Source organism: Phoenix dactylifera, chromosome 10 (assembly GCF_051530095.1).
Source record: "Phoenix dactylifera cultivar Ajwa chromosome 10, Ajwa_hap1_PhDact_Kaust_v1.1, whole genome shotgun sequence".
NCBI lineage: Eukaryota > Viridiplantae > Streptophyta > Magnoliopsida > Arecales > Arecaceae > Phoenix > Phoenix dactylifera.
Window position 1 is genome coordinate 27,811,994 of NC_143199.1, and position 17,547 is coordinate 27,829,540.

The 17,547-nt window shown below is 37.7% G+C and overlaps 1 protein-coding gene and 1 non-coding gene across 5 annotated transcripts; both read left to right on the plus strand.

Annotated features, from left to right (window-relative positions):
• The first annotated feature begins 2,187 nt into the window (after nucleotides 1-2,187).
• Nucleotides 2,188-2,259, plus strand: TRNAW-CCA (transfer RNA tryptophan (anticodon CCA)). Its single transcript has one exon. It is a non-coding gene; the product is annotated as a tRNA-Trp (tRNA).
• A 4,418-nt stretch (nucleotides 2,260-6,677) lies between these two features.
• On the plus strand, nucleotides 6,678-17,216 carry LOC103722575 (rac-like GTP-binding protein 5). Of its 4 annotated transcripts, none has more exons than XM_039115489.2 (8): nucleotides 6,678-6,982; nucleotides 7,115-7,254; nucleotides 7,997-8,068; nucleotides 8,229-8,338; nucleotides 8,464-8,527; nucleotides 16,394-16,458; nucleotides 16,583-16,648; nucleotides 16,739-17,216. In XM_039115489.2, exons 1-8 carry the CDS (start codon nucleotides 6,693-6,695, stop codon nucleotides 16,838-16,840), a joined length of 909 nt encoding a protein of 302 aa, XP_038971417.2. In that variant the 5' UTR covers nucleotides 6,678-6,692; the 3' UTR covers nucleotides 16,841-17,216. The 4 variants fall into 4 exon arrangements, with proteins under 4 accessions (XP_038971417.2, XP_089781994.1, XP_008811409.1 ...); XM_008813187.3 differs by having other exon boundaries at nucleotides 6,735-6,884; nucleotides 7,981-8,068; XM_008813194.4 differs by having other exon boundaries at nucleotides 6,803-6,982; nucleotides 7,981-8,068.
• Nucleotides 17,217-17,547: the final 331 nt, after the last annotated feature.

The following is a 17,547-nucleotide window of genomic DNA, read 5'->3' on the forward strand; positions in this document are numbered from 1 at the left end:
AATTAATCCAAGGTATGGAGAATAAGAAAAACTTTCCTTCTGCTGAGCTCACACTATGATCAGAGCAATTGGTTATAAGCACCAATATTCTTCTATAGAGTTCAAATTGTTCAGTCTAATCATAATGCTTTGGTTATTGCATTTTGATAGCACGTATAACATCTGGAAACACTGGATTCTCCCTCTGAAAGAAGGAGCTAAGAGATTCTCATTACTATGATATACTTGATAACGAGAGCTTCCGAGACATACTCATTGGATCTAATTTTCTCTCAGAGATACTTTGATATGCCTGGTGGAAATGATCCGGTCGCTCTAGATATGACCGGCATGGGCAAAGGACTTGCATGGGTCAATGGCAACTGCATTGGTCGTTATTGGGTGTCCTACCTCAGTCCCCTTGGAAAGCCTTCTCAGTCAGTGTAAGCACTGAACCCATATTTTCTGATGACAAATACTTGCATCATCTCTAATACTCCTATGTTGAAGGCATTGAATTCATATTTGCTAACATAACAAAAGACATCAAAGAACTGTTGGGAAGAACGAGTGATAGATAGATAACAAATATGAATGGAAGTCTTGTTTTATTTTCTGGAAACAGAGGAAAACAGAGGATGGATGGTTTTCAGCACTCAAACTTCATAACAGATAATGCCTCTTTATAGGCTTACAACCAATGGAAACACTAAACAACCAGATAAAAATCATAAACCAGAAAACTAAGGGATAAATCCTATCGAGAAACGAACTAGCAAAGAGGTAAGTTTCGCCTAGAAACCAACAAACAAAGAGATAAGTCTTTCTGAAAACATGCTGTCAAAGTTTGAATCAGTTTCAACAAGAACATGGAAGCATGCAAAGTTTCATCATAAATTTTTTTGTCTACGGTGTTTCAGCTACCACATCCCGCGCGCGTGGTTGAAGCCAAAGGAGAACCTTTGGGTCGTCTTTGAGGAGCATGGAAGGAAGCCAGAGGACAAACTGATCGTGACTGTGAAGAGGGACAACATCTGCACCGTAGTCACCGAGTTCCATCCTCCTGCTATATATTAAGTCATTTTCGAGGGAGGATAGCGAGATCAAGACCCTCGTCCAAGATGTTAAACCAAGGGCTCAGTTGAAGTGTGATGACAACAAGGTCATCCGCTCCATTGCCTTTGCTAGCTTCGGGAACCCCACAGGCGCATGTGGCAACTTCACTGTAGGAACCTGCCACTCTCCACAGACCACAAGCATGTCGAGAAGGTGATCCTTCTACTAACAATTCAACTCACATCTATTTGAAAATATATGGCTATATAAAGTTCCTGATGAACTATGAATGTAAACTCCGTTTAGTTATAAGCCTGCATGACCTCATTGGGAACTAGATTTCCTAAGGGAACAACAAATCTGTCATGAGAAGTTTATTCTTGTCTGCGTCAAAGCTTTGCAGTTCTTTTTTCTCTACCTTTCCGTGTGGCCTCGATAGCTTTCTACATTCACTTGATCATTCATGATCATTCCAAGAAACTTCATAGCCATGTGAATATATAAACCAGAAACTACAATTAGTTTTTCTCAGCAAACTAATTTATAGAAGGATTTATCTGTTTCCTGCCTCGAAGAGCTGTTGCTTTTCTCTTTCTTCCTCATCTTGGCTCCACTGATATTCATTTTCTCTTCTGATCAGGCCTGCCTGGAGAAGACTTCCTGTGTGCTACCAGTGTCAGCCCAAGCCTATGGTGCAGACCCTGCTTGTCCCGGAACCACGAACACTCTTGCGGTCCAGGCTAAATGTGCTCGGCAGAAGAAGGATGACAAGGAGTGATTCACCATGTCTTAGAGTACTTTTGTTAAGGAACCTTGTAATGAGATGTAAAACTGGAAATGATCAAAGGCGGTGGTGTAAAATTTCTTCTCGGACACTACTACAGTAATTGGTGAATGTACAAATGCTCGGTGGAAGCAAATTTTGCTTCTTTTACAGTAGAAGAGTCTCCTGATGTACTTTGTCTTACCTTTGCAATGGGTCACAAGTATTGCAATATGGCGTCCACCGACATGAATATGTTAATGAATTCACATCAATCGCATTAATTTTTCAAGTAGGGGCAACAATGAGTGTGAAATTGAAATTGTCAAGTGCATGCAAGATCCAATGTTACGAAATATAAAATTACATTAAGAAGGTTTTAAGCAACTGGATCCGTGGCGCAATGGTAGCGCGTCTGACTCCAGATCAGAAGGTTGCGTGTTCGATTCACGTCGGGTTCAATTCCCAAACTCCAGACTTTTAAAGAAGTTTTAAAATTTCTTTTGCATTTTACTAATATTTTTTCCCCCATTGCCACTATTTCCCTCCAAAACTTTTTATAACAAAATTTTTTTGGTTTCCATCTAAATTATTTTTTAAAAAGATTTTACTAGTATTTTGGTTGCAAGGAACAAAACATGAATATAAATTTCATGCCATGAAGTGGAAGCGTTATCGTTCATTTCATTATATTACAAACCAATTTCGTGAATTAAAAATATTAGTAAATAAGCCTTTTTGAGAAGTATACTGTGAAATTTGAAGGCCCTTCTTACTAACTACCAAGCAAGCTCCTCCCAGTAAAACGAAAATGAAAAAATAAAAGGACGAACTCCATGACCAAACAATGGAAAAATTTGTAAGAGTTGGGCATCATAGCATTGGAGATCATTTCACTGGCAAAAGCCATACACAAGCTGATGACAAGCGAGGAAAGTAAGTACTTTCGTAACATGCAACCAACACACCAAAAGAAACAAGACAAACAAAAACTTATAGTATCCATGTTTTGCTGACATTTATTTCTCGAGTTCCTTTAAACAATTTCAAGACGAGAATGTAATCAAACAGGCATTGCTTGAACTAGTCTATATTGCAAACCAGTTGCCATCTGATTGAAGGACAACGAATAGAATCTCGCACGACGGCCAAGAAAACAGCTACTTGAAGGAATGTGGTTATGATTCACCAAGCACATGGGGACTCAATGGATAGTGGAGCCAAGTGTTAAAAGTTGTGCTTAGTGCTGACATTTAAGACAGGCTTTGGGTATTAATAATTTTAGGTGCGATGCCTTATGTTAGCAATATATCATCTAAATAAACAGATCAAACTATAATTATAATTAATAAAAAAATTTAAAAAAATTATATATATATATATATATATATATATATATATATGTATGTATACTATTCGACATTAAAATAAATTTATTATAGTACAAAAAAAATCTATTCTACCATAAAAGAAATCTATTCTACCACAAAACAAATCTTTTCATTTAATAAATTTAAATCACAAAGTTGCAAATCCTACATATTTACTAATATTAAATTTAAAATAAAAGTAGGAGAAAATAGCCTGATTGAAGGCAGATCGAAGCGTGTAGACGCTGTCCCAAAAAAGTATTTGCTCCTACGTACGGATCTCCCAGCAATTCTCCTGAGAGATACGATGACCCTAAACTTCTTCTTCAATGCGTTTCGGAAGAAGCCAAATCGAACCCGATCGAACTTGCAGATCCAGCGAAGAGCGAAATAAAAAAGATAAAATAAACTTTGCTAAACAAAATTGCAAAAATAAAAATCAGAAGTAGCTAAGAGGAGGAAAAAATTTTCTCCAAAATTTTTTCAGTATTTTTTTCTATTTTTTTGTGTGCTGAAAGGAGAAAAAACGAGGAGTATATATAGGGTTTTGGGCAAGGGCTTTATAGTAATTTTTGCAGACGCGTCCGCCCCTTCCGTGGATGCGTTCGCGATCTTCTCGCGACCAGCAAACGCCGGCACATGTCCACTTTCCGTGGACGCGGTTGGCCAGCGCCCGCGGACGCTGGCAGCAGTGTGCGTCGGTGCGCGCCCGCTAGCGCGCGCCCACATGAGTCTCAGTGGGCGCCAATAGGCAAATGCGCATGCTGTCCGAGACACCGCCATTAATTTTTTCCACACCCTATGTACCTAGAAGAGTTTGTAAAACATCAAGAGGTTGTTCTTATTCCTTTCATTGGTCTGATATTCCCATAATGCACCTAGACGACTCTTGTTCGAGGTTTATCTTGCATGATACCTTTGCCGTATTTTACACTAAGTTTATCTGCAAATACAAATGTTCTGATAAATTTGCCCCTGAGATACAGTACGATATGTAACTCTGGTAAACACCATTGTTGAACCCTTCTAAACTATGCCAAAGTTTGATGCGACCTTTTTTTGTGCTTTGTTTTTTGTGGGCTACTTGAACATTGGCAATTTAGGACAAAGACTTGGTTAAATTCAGCCCTCAGCGTAGCAAAATCCTTGAACAGTACTATGGAATTTATATAGATCCAGAGGGGAAAATAGATATAAATGACAATCTACTTAGGTCTCTTGCCTCTTACTACCTAACACTCCCCATAGTCCAGAAAATAGCCACCTTCTCAATATACATGGGAGGTGCAAGAATGCATAAAAATGCATGTATGAGTTCAGATACTGTAAGAAGTTTACATGCAGAACATGTTCTAGGTAAATGCACCATATTTAAGGGTCATAATTGGTGAAAAACAAATAAGGTTTTGACCTTGTCAAACTCTTGCGTCCACATGTTTTTAGCTCTTAAAAACGTGGTGTCATGGTTAGTTATAACCGAAGGAGTTCTAATTAGAAACGTCTTTTGGATTTTTGAAAGACTTCTGAAGTGAAACATTGCTATCTTCTCTCCTCTAAAGGCTCTATAAAAAAAAGAGCCTTTACACCAGTTTAAAGAGGATTTTGAATCAATAGTGATTCAGAGATAGAGTTGAAGAGAGAGATACAGTGGCATTGTGAGAAAATCTTCTTCATTAAGGGATCATTTCTAGAAGGATCATCTCTAGGGTTGTCATTCAGGACATCGGAATTTGAAGGGTGAAATCAACAAGAAGACTCTAGTAGCTTTCTCAGAGACGTGGAAAGGAGATCTAGATGGTGATTGTGTGGGGATCGTAGGCTGTAAAACAAGCAACATATCCTAATAATTTCAACATTTCGCTAGATAAGGTAAACACCGTGATCTTCATTTGTTGGTTGATTTACATTGGAGATTCATTAAGTCCACAAATCTGAGTATCTAACTGAGGGTTAATCCCACAAAATTCTCCGTCGAACATAGCATATATACCTGCCCAAGTATACCTACAGACTCTACATGACTAACATGAAGTAATTACAACCACAGGAGTAGGCTTGTGTTGGCTTCTCCAACCTCCAATTCAAGTTGCATCCAATACTGTCAAGGATAAATGCCAAACCTTCTTAAAAGGCATGAAAGTTTAGATCTTAATCAGCCTAAGTTCCGATTCAACTGGCTTTCCCATCTCTCTCTCAGCAAGGCACCTATATAACCGAACTTGATTATGTAAGACTTTGCATGCATTTTCTTAGCTATTCCTATTACCAGCATTCTCTCGAGCATTATTCCGATGCAAAGAATAAATCATCTCCAAGTGACCAAGTTGGAAGAATTTAGCATGATTAGGAAACATGGCAGAAATTGATCAGCCAAAAGACATTCTTCTGCATCCAACTTGTCTCTCAAATGCAAATATTTTTATGCATTTCCTGGCCTAAGAGATTGCATGGGCCACCATCCATATCTTTTTATGCCTCTTGTCTGAGAAAGTTGGAACAACCTCTTATACTCCAGATAAAATTTGCTGGAGTCCTGAGGACATCGTCATCATTTTCTCTTTTGTGAAAAAAAAACTCACTTTTCCAAACACCACAATGTCACAACCTTTAAGGTATAACAAAAGTTGGTGCCTAAATACAACTCAGCCATATCAATATGATAGAAACCGGCACGAGAGGTTAAAAAGACCGTCATCTTAGAGCAAAAGGTTTGCACAATTTGGATTTTGCAAAAAAAATCCAATAAGTTTATCCAAAATTTCGAACGAGTTGAGATAACAAGATGTGAGGATAAAAGATTGAGAGAGAGATGTGACAAAAAAAATAGCAAAACTTAAAAATATAACTAAACTAAACTATTTAAAAATTTAATCACTCAAGAAGAAGTGGAGAATAAATAAGAATAATAAATAATAGCAAGACATGCCACTACTAATAATCATATACGGATCATTAGTTTGTAACATGTAAAGAATTTTCTTTTAAAAAATTAATATCAAACTCTCGAAAGAGTTGTTAATCCATGTATAATTTAACGATAATTAAATAGTTCTAGGTTGATTTGTTCACGGAGAATAATATAAGATCATCCAATCAAAAAAAAAGAATAAGTCTAGTCTCTGCAACCATCTTATTTCAATAATTATTTCTATCAGTGGGCAAAAGACAAAAATTAAGGTAAAAATGTTGTCGATCAAGAACATCACAAATTTTTTTATATAAATATAAAAAGATTGCATATTAGTCTCTAAAATCTTTAATATTTTATACTAACCCTTATAAATGAGATATTGGATAAAGGATTGCACTATTGACATTTCTTCTCATTTGATCATAACCTTTTATATCTTTCATGCATTATTCCATGATTAACTACTTTATAATATACTCTTATCCTGATCATACCTAATTCTTTTCACTAGTTAATTACATGCAATAATTGTGCCCAAGTAGGTAACTGGTAAGCGACAAAAGTATGGGATTTTTCTAGGTTCAGTAATTGAAAGAAAAAAAACAAATGAGAAATGCTGTGTATAATAATAGAATTGGACAGGAGAGAAATGATCATATTAGCTGTCACCGAGGGGGCTCAAACTCTTTCCATTTATATTCCTCTCAATTTATTTCCATCTCCAGAAACCACCGGTAGACCGCTTCAACCGCACCGGTTCTTTTCCCGGCCACACTTCCCCTCTGGCCTTCTCTCTCGCCCAAAGGTGCGTTCTCTCTCTAACCGGAAAAAATTTTCAGCGAAGAGAAAGCGAAAGAAAAAAGAGAAGAGATCTCCTCGCAGATCTCCGCCCCTAGGGTTAGGGTTAGGGCTTCTCCTTCTCTCCCGTTTTGGTTTTTTTTTTTTTTCTGTTTTTTCTTGGATTTTGCGTTCATGGAGGTCGCGGGGAGGGCTGAGGGACGCGGGATCGTTGTTGGTCTCTCTTGGAGATTTCAGATGCGTAGCTGAGGAGGCGGAGGAGGAGATCGGGGGAGGAGATGAGCGCATCGAGGTTCATAAAGTGTGTCACGGTGGGGGACGGCGCCGTCGGCAAGACCTGCATGCTTATATCCTACACCAGCAACACTTTCCCCACGGTGAGATGCTGGAATTTCCTGCATTCTTTGTTTTGGTTGGTGATTTCTTGATGTTAGGGTTTCGTCCGGGGAATGTGGTAGGGTGCGGTTCTGTTTCGGTGGTTAAGTTCAGTGAATTTTCTCGGAGAATTATCTTTAGGTGAATGAAATCACATGATGTTCCAGCGTTTTCTTCCATAAACTTGGGTTGAAATTGAGAAAATGATTTTGCATTTGAGGTCACTGAAGTGTTGCATGTTTTGTCTTGTTGCAACCTTTATTCAGGGAAATTGGTCCTTGATAATTTTTTTGTTGTTACGCAGAAGATTGTGGGGTATTGGCTTTTCAATACAGTTCTCTCTGTTTTTCTCATTCAGAACCATGTGTTGTTTCAGCCATATATATGATATATAATTTGCTGTAAGGAACTTTGGCATTGCGATTTTATTCATTGTAATGTCCATGCGTTTTATTGAGCACCCCCTTGTTGGATTTTCGAAATGATGATGCAATGGACTCCTTTAGACAATTCTATTTATAACTTTTTTTTCTTCCAGAAAGAACATACATTTTAGGTGACTTTTCCTTTATGAATTTCTTATCTTTTCTGATATGTTTTGGAAGATGGATTTTTGATCAAGGAAATCTTTACCTTGTAAATTTCTTATTCGTTACCTTTTTTTTTTTTTTGTCCAAAGCTGTCTTGTATAAAATTATTATCATTACTTTGTGTTAAATGACGGGCAGGATTATGTTCCAACAGTTTTCGACAATTTCAGTGCAAATGTTGTGGTGGATGGTAGCACTGTTAACCTAGGTTTGTGGGATACTGCAGGTAAATTTTGCACTTTCTTGCAGTTCTCTTTTGTTTCCCTCTCCTCTCTTTCTCTCTCTCTCTCTCTCTCCCCCCCCCTCCCAGTGTGTATCGCTTTGTCCTTTTTCTCAAAGTCATGAAGTTGTTGGTGCCAGTCTTATAGCCTGCTTTGTTGGAACAGGCCAGGAGGATTACAATAGATTAAGACCTTTGAGCTATCGCGGTGCTGATGTTTTTTTGCTGGCATTCTCTCTCATCAGTAAGGCCAGCTATGAAAATGTTGCTAAGAAGGCAAGAATTAATCATTTCTTCTTCTATATATTTTGTTTTGCTCTCCTCCTCTCTTTTCAAAGTAACAATTTACTGCCTTGCTGATTCTACATTTTACTACACTTGTTTTTTGCCCCTTTTTTCAGTGGATTCCTGAACTGAGGCACTACGCACCAGGTGTGCCTATAATTCTTGTTGGAACGAAGCTTGGTAATGATTTTCATCATTTCTGCTTTATCTTATTGCTTCTCTTTTTTATATTTTGCATTCTTGTGTTCTGATTTTGATCAGAGAACATATTTTCGGTCTCCTATTTTTGGTATTCTGGATGTTAAAGCCTTTTACTGTATGGTTATAATTGTTTGGTGGTATTTTTTTCCTAGATTGTAATGCAAAAGTACATCCATTGTTTTATAATGCTAGGTTACTTTTGCAGTTCACATTCAATTATATAATTACATCTGTTGTGGTGTAACTTGGATGATTGTTCCCATGCCTTATTTCTTGATTGGTGTGTAACACTTTTTTGCTAGCCAAATGAAGTTAGGAAAGTCATAGGACACTCATGGTTGCAAGATTCATCAAATGGTGTGGCAGTTCTAAACTACTGCGGTTACATTAAGAAATATTTGAGGCAAGGAGTAGGTGCTGCCCTTTTTACAGAAGAGGGGAAGGTGCAGCTATCTTTTGCTATTGAACTAGCCAAGTCATTGCTTTCTGCCAAGATTGTTTAGAGCTGGCTCTGTAACGTTGAAGGTAGGGTCTATGCAATTTACCAAGTATGCATCCTTGCTAGGGCTGGAAGTGGGCTCGGGCCGGCCCGAAGCCCATCGGGTCGGGCCGCTTGCGGGCCGGGCTATGGGCTAGACCCAATGAATTTCGGGCCGGGCTCGGGCTGCAAACTTAAGCCCAATTTTATTTCGGGCCGGGCTCGGGTTTTCCATTGGCTCGGCCCGGGCCCGGACCAAGCCCGAGCCCAATGCCAGCCCGAACCGAAATAAAATCACGGCCCAAACGGGCTGGCCCAAACGGTTTGTTAGGATCTTTTTGGGCCTTTTTTTCCTTCTTGGCCTGTCTTTTGCTACTCTTATCTGCCTTAATAGCAGCCTTGCGTTTCCCAACCTTCCTGAAATAAAGAAACTTCAAATATATTTCTAGAACAACATAGCATGCTGAAAACCTCTCTTCTGCAAAGGGATCTTGGCTACAGTAAAATCCTTAATGTTGAACGTGCAGAAGAAGGACCTTCCGTCATAACATATATTTGTTTCACTCATAGGAAATACTCATATAATTACAAAATGACCACTTGTGTGCCCCAGCCTTGCTGCAAATGTGCCTAGAACCTCGTGTGTGCATCTGCACTTAAACTCAGTGTTTCCATGCTCCATAGGCTCAATCAGTTTACTCAGCAAATAAGATGGATCATAAGCCATCATCACAAACAGAAAGTATTGTAAGCTACAACAGCAGATAGGATGAAGTTAGCAATTTCATCGCAAAGGTTGACTGGATGCAGCATTAAAAAAGCTCAAGTAACCTGTCATCAGCTAGCTTCAGTACTTCCTTAGTTTCCTTCTTTGTTGCCCCTTTTCCCTTTCCTCCCTTCATTTTCAGGTGGAGTTCCTGTTACAACGAGGTTCAACAAAACAATGAAACCTTGCAACCACAAGAAGTTGCTAGTTAGAAATGGAAATGACAGCAGCTGTAGACTAATAATAAGAAGAAACATTAACTGTCTAAGAGCAATATAAGCTATGGCAAGAACCAGGGGATGCACCATATAACTTGATGCATGTATTAACTATTCAATAAGCTATCTAACCAACGCGACAGGGAAAAAATGTATTGGACTGAAAAAAAAAAGTTGCTGAGATGATAAAGGATATGAAATAGAAGGGCATGACATTCGAAGTAAACTCATCAAAGCAAAGAACTTCCAGATACTAAATCAGAGAGAATCTTAGTAAATACACTCAGATAAACCTTAAGGGGTCCCTTATTACTGAACTAAAAGTCTTGTGAGAAAAATAAATGACACAAGGTTCAAAAAGCCCTTCAGAGGTCAAATGAAAGAAAAGCCCAAACGGGCTGGCCCAAATGGGCTCGGGCCGAGCTCGGGCCGGGCTCGGGCCGGGCTCGTTCCTGTAAAATTGTTTGGGCCTCGGCCCGGCCCGAAGCCTGAAAAAAAATTTCGGGCCGGGCTTGGGTAGGGGTGTGGCCCGGCCCGGCCCGGCCCACTTCCAGCCCTAATCCTTGCATTGCCAATAATTAGTGTGCCAGCCAGCACGACTGGCAAACATCCATGCCGAGAAAAGAATTCAATTGCTCTTTTTAATTAAAAATCAAATAGAGGGACATCATATGTGCCATCTTGACCCTGTGCCTGGTGCCTACACTGATTTGGCACGAACCAGCAGTGCCTAGAGCTTAAAATCATGTCACCTCTTTTTTAACCATCTATATTGAAGTTTCTGTATTGAGGTGGATGCTTTTACTTTGTCATCATTTTCCAATGTTTAAAAACCAAAGTGCTGTTCCTATTCATGGCTTACTCATCACATCTATAGCTGATGTAGTTGCCACAGAAGTAGCTGCTTCCATTAGAACATTAATGGTGCAATTGATATTATTTGGCTTATTAAGTTATTCCATACTTTACCTAGATGAGACAAGGCATTTAATTAAGGTTGCACAGTTAAGTTATTCTATTCGCAAGTCGATCATATCATATAGTATTTCTTTGTGCCCTATATTGGTCTACTTTAGAAATGGTATTCTTAGTATTATTGTTCTAGACCGCTCATGCAAACAGGGAAAGAGAAGATAAAGGGTTGGGGGGGGGGGTGTTCTACGCCCTAGAACCATGCTGGAATCCTGTATTTTTAGGTTTTGTCAATCTTTTAGAGATATTCATAACAATTTTTTGCTCAGTATCTTTATTAGATGAAATAAATCAGTTGGAGAGATCTTTCTATTATAATTGAGCTAGGTGGACAAATGTCATAACAAGAGGTCATATGACCAATTAAAAGTTGATAATACATGATCTAGAAGTTGCGCGTTGAGTGTCCCATAGGAGAAAAGTGCTGAGGTTTATATGTGATAAAAGATGATTATAGGAAGATATTGCTTGCAACTTAATGCTTATGTTATGCTCTACTTGAAGGATGAAGGTATGGAGAACTACTTTCTGATTCCATGGTTGCGCACATTAGTTGTTAATAGAAGAACATCAATTACTAAAGTTAGTAGTGATATTATCCATATGCTAATCCTCGCAATGACTTTTGAATTGTTGTAGACAGCTTCCTATAAGGAAGAATGTTGATCCCTCTATATGTCTAGTTGCTTCCAATTACTAAAACTAGGTGCATATTGGGTATACAAAGTGGAATTATTGGATATAATGTTGCTATCTGGTTGCTATTTTCATGGTTTTGAAGATGATTTGCATTATTTAGAAGACATTATTTTTCACTATAAAAACAACCCTGTTTTAAATTCTTATCATCAGATATTGTGACTCATGATTGAAAAAGTTTTGGTAAAATTCCTAATTTAGGAGTACATTGAAAGATAGAGAGATTATATGTTAGGGACTTTTTTCCCTACAATCTATTTGAACAGTTGGCATCCTAGAGATGTTAATATGTTTTTTGAGCACCCCTCTCCTCTCTCCAAAAGAAAAAAGAGAGAGGAAAAAGATTGAAATCAATGGAGTTTCTTACACAGTAAGTTTGTTTAAACTTAAAAAAAAATTGTACTAGCCTTGGTTTGTTCGACTGGTACCGAGGTTTGTACAGGTTGGTGATTGGTTCGGTATGGTACCGGTACATATTGTATGAGTATGGTGCCGGTACATATTGTATGAGCAGGGGCGTATCGGACCATTGGGAGGGAGAGGGAGCGGAGGAGGAAGGAAGGAAGAGAGAGAGGAGGAGGAAGGGAGAGGTTTGCCTCGAGGGTGGCTGATAGCGTAGCGGCGTCGAAGAGGGAGGGGAGAGAGAGCAAGTGCCTGATGGGAGAGAGGGAGGAGAGAGCGGGGAGGCTTACCTTCAGGGCGGCCGACGACATTGCGGTGTTGAGTTGGTTGGGGGGGGGGAGCGAGCAAGCATTTGGTGGAGAGAGAGGGAGGAGGGAGAAAGTGGGTGGAAGGCTTACCTTGTTACTAGTATTTTTACTATTTTTAGTACTATTATTGTTACTAGTATTATTACTATTTTTAGTACCGCTACTATTTCTAGTATCGTTACTATTTTTAGTACCATTACTATTTTTTAATACTGTTACTATTTTTAGCATCGTTACTATTTTTAGCATCATTACTATTATTGGTACAATCACTATTATTAGTAACGATGCTATTTTTAGTACTGCTACTATTTTTTAGTATCATTACTATTTTTAGTACCATTACTATTTTTAACATCATTACTATTTTTAGGATCATTACTAATTTTTAATACTATTACTATTTTTAGCATTGTTACTATTTTTAGCATCGTTACTATCTTTAGCAGCGTTACTATCTTTAGCAGCGTTACTATTTTTAGCATCGTTACTATTTTAGCATCGTTACTATTTTAGCATCGTTACTATTTTTAGCATCGTTACTATTATTGGTACAATCACTATTATTAGTAACGATGCTATTTTTAGTACCGCTACTATTTTTTAGTATCGTTACTATTTTTAGTACCGCTACTATTTTTTAGTATCGTTACTATTTTTAGTACCCTTACTATTTTTAATTCAATTACTATTTTTAACATCATTACTATTTTTAACGTCGTTACTAGTTTTAGCATCTTTACTATTATTGGTACAATCACTATTATTAGTAGTATTACTATTATTAATAGTATTGCTATTTTAGTATTATTGCTATTTTTAGTATTAGTACTATTTTTAGTATTAAAATCATATGGCAATCATTTCAACTTGATGCTTAAGACAATACATCTTACAATTGCCTGTCTATCACGTGTCTAAAATCAGCTTATGCAATACTTCTGCTTTTGACTCATTATTGCTTGCAAGTGCATTGGTTTTGAATACAAGTAATGATGAGAAATGAAGTGGCTAGTTTAAGCAAGTAGTTCCAAGTACTAAATCTCTTAGAGGCCTGAACACCCATATGCTGTTATGCTGCAACAACAGAAGTTAACAATGAATTATGTAAAGAAACAACCAACTTCATCTTGCTTGTGTGACTATGTATATAACCAAGCATCAGTATCTCAACTATGCGGGCTCAACATTACCACTCCATTTGCAATTAATTTGTACCAAACACCTCTTTTTCAATACAGCCCTTTCATGCTCTTCCTACTATTTTCCATTTATCCTTCTGCATTTTGGTGATTCCATTCCCTCTTAATGCCTCCAGACAAAATCAACTCCCTATTTATTCAATTATTATATTGCTTCATAAAGCTCATCTACATGCATATGCTTGTGAAACTCTAAAGATTTTGCAGGCATCTCAACAACAGAAGCATTTTTTTTTTGTTTTTCTTTGGGTGCAAATTCTGCAGTCCCTGTAACACAATCATCTCTGCTTCTGATGTATGCATTTCTATCCTTATCCATGTTTCTTCACACATATTCACCTTAACATTTGTATGTCTTGCAAATGGACTCTTAATTCCTAAAAGCATATGGCAATCATCAATCTTACAACAACCAAGAAACAACTCTCACGTATTTTTATCGTTGACATTTTTCTGCATAGATGTATGCGTGCATGCGAGGCTTTCTTCTCCTCCCTGCCTGCTGTCTGATATCATTCCTTAAGAGGAGGGGAGCTTCATTTCCTCTTCAGGTTGTTGTTGGTTTGATTGTTAGCGTTTGCTTTGTATGATATTTTTCCCTGCTTTTTTAGGGATTAAAATGTGTTAATGAGTTGCTGTTTTGAGGCATTTCACAGTGAATGATCAACTGCTGGACATGTAATTGCTAACTGAAATGATGGTATTGATGGTTTGGGGAGAAAGGAATCCAAGGTTATTTGATTTGAGGCATAATATGTGCCAGTTGATGCTTCATTTAAACATTTTTGTGTTAAAAAATTTGATTGCTGATCAACGTTTAGTTTAGGAGTTTTAGTGCACAGTGAGAGATGGTCTCCAGCTAGTTTGTGATTAAGGCTTAGTCAAGTTGAGTTGACTGAGAGATGGTCTCCATCTCTAGGGAGTGAAAAAAAAAAAATTAATCTTGATGTTGTGGGTCTGTCTGGTTGACAGTGCAGTTTCTCTGAGCCTGCTGGATGTTAGGGGTGCTATCTGTGATAATTTGTCTTTTAAAGTTCTATTCATCTGATGCAATTGGACGGTACTGATTAAATGTGAAGTTCTTTTTCAATGCTTGTAAAATTTGGGAAAACAAATTACATTTTGATTGGCATGCAAATAGTGCTGCCTCTAGGGATGAGTTGCCCATTATCAATGAGACGTTGGGTCTTTCTTTTTTCCTTTTCCTCATTTTGCCTTGCCAGTTTTTCTTTGTAATTTATTTATTCATGAAATACCTGAATTGACAAGTAAGCAAACCATTTATAGTAGTTAGGTTAGTGAGAAATCATCCGTGTACTGCATCAACAGTTTTGAGAGAAGCTTCTTTTTGTTAAAGATTTAAATCTATATATACATTAAAAGACAAAGCAAGTTTCATGAAGTTGACCTGGATGCATGTTATGCAGCTTCTTGGTTATGTTTCTGGTCATTGAAGGTTTTATGATTCTAGTTCTTCAGACCACTCATTTCTGGAAAGTGATGGTTTAGTAGCTTAATGATATTAATGAAACTTGAAATGTGAAATGTCTTCTTCAACTCCTCCTAGTAGCCCATTGTAGCTCTTTTTTATATCATACCATACATTACTTTGATATTTTAGGAAGATAAAGTTAAAACTATAATGTTATGGCCTGAAGTTATTTAGTTTAGTTACGGTTTAATATGTTTCATTAATGATCTTGGGAGTTGCCACAGTGTCAGTGATCACTCCTTGAATTACTTGTATGTTAATAATGGCAAACATGATTTCTACATGAGATGCCTCTGTATATCGTGAGGAACCAGATATGATGATTAACTGGTAAAGGAGGCTTAACAACCTGTTTTATGGATGATCTGGGCCACCTAGCAATACAGGCTTGTAAAAGAGGTTCACATCCTGACAAGAACCTTCTGATATGTATCAAATAATTATGAGGGGCATAGTGTTGTACTTCATTAGTTTGATTGTGGTCTGGAAGTGGGTTGGATCTGTACAGATGACCAATTCTGTCCCCTTTGATGCTTATTTATATATCTGTCAGTAAAAAAGAGTGTTTTTTATTTGTCTTCAGGTGCATTTATCAAAGAAATCATTTCCGGAAAAATATGCTTGCTATTATATCTGAAGTGTTTCAAAAAGTGGCCTGAGAATAGTTTCATGTTATGACAATGTATTTTGCTACTGCAAATTGTAATTTATAGTTTTTCACTGTGTTATCCCACACTTGCAATTAATGTGATCAAAGTGATGATGGGGTCAGATCAGATCCTCTTACTTCCTTACTACCTGGTTGTTTCTATCTCCCATTTTTCAGGCTGTTAGAGATCTCATCTGGACTTTTGCATTTAACATTTTTATTGTCCATGCAGTGGATATAAATTAGTGAATACAAGTCACTTAGATTATCACTTAAAATTGTTTACAGTTGGAATTGTTTATTGGACTAATTCTTGGATGTACATTTCTTTATTAGAATATTTTTTCTCTCTCAACTATCAGAGGTACTATACAAATGGCTATTTTTGTCATTACCAATCAGTTCCTTTTTTTTTATTTTTTCTTTTGTTGGTATCTTGTTATAGGTAGTGTAAGTGCTCTTGAAGCATTACCCTTACCACTCATTTGAGTTGGCTGCTTAATGCAGCATGCATCATTTGCTAAGGACTAAGCTCAGAGATCTTTTAACAGTCATGCAATATTATTTTCTATTACATTATGAGCATATGTGATGTTCACTGCTTTTCTAACAGCTGCAGTTCTAGTATGCTAACTAGCTGCATATGGGTTTGTTCACAGATCTTCGGGATGATAAGCAGTTTTTTATAGATCACCCAGGTGCTGTCCCCATTACCACTGCTCAGGTAATGGTGGTTTTATATCATGCAGCTACATCATATTCCCTACTCAGACTTCCTATTTATTTCGTTCAAAGTCATCTCAATTTGTCTATGGTAGCCAGTTTCATGATTTTCATTAATGTTGAAGGGAGAAGAGCTGAGGAAAGCAATAGGGGCTCCGGCCTACATTGAGTGCAGTTCAAAGACCCAACAAGTATGTTGTTTCCTCTCAGCTTATCTTTTCATGTAATATCCGCTTTATTGATGGAGTTCTGTTTTGCTGCGAAATGTGTTTAATGTGCAGAACGTCAAGGCAGTTTTCGATGCAGCCATTAAGGTGGTACTCCAGCCTCCCAAGCAGAAGAAGAAGAGGAGGAAGGGACAGAAGGGCTGCTCCATTTTGTGATCATTGAACACAAGAAGAAAGAATGATGACCCACCAGCCATCCTTTGTTGTAGCTCCTTGCTCCATTAAAGGATCTTGGTTGGCGCAGAATCAACTGACGGCAGTATCAGGTGATCTGTTTCAATTTTTTCTGTCCTGTGGTGATTTGTAACCAACTTGTCGCGACGCGCACCTTCAAATGTTGACTTATTCACCTTGATGTAAGGGAAATCTTGTTTAGATATGTTTTCCTTGCATGGACACGATATAATAGTATTTTGTACCTTAATTTAATTGCTTAAAAGGCTTGGGTAGATTGTGCAATTGGCTTGGCTAGATTGTGTAATTGTCTGCTAAACTTATGTTCAGAAACTCTGATCATCTATTTTTGTGCAAATCATTGGTATTGTGATGGACTGGCATGGCATGCTTCTCTCCGTGGCGCGCACTCTCATATTCTTGAAATCCATTTCTTGCAATTGAAGTTACTTATTTTTTTAAAGTTTGTGCCTTACATCATCTAACTACAATGTTTTTCTGTTGAAATGGGGTTTTATCTTGAGTTATATTTACAGGTACGAGGAAGCTTGTGCCATATATTCCTTGCGAAGATGCTATATATGCGATACCACTCTTCTCAGTGCCAAAGTTGTGTGGAAGGTTTCTTGGGACCAAAGATGGTATTAACATAGCCTGGAAATAAAGTTTGACAGTTTTATGAAAGAACC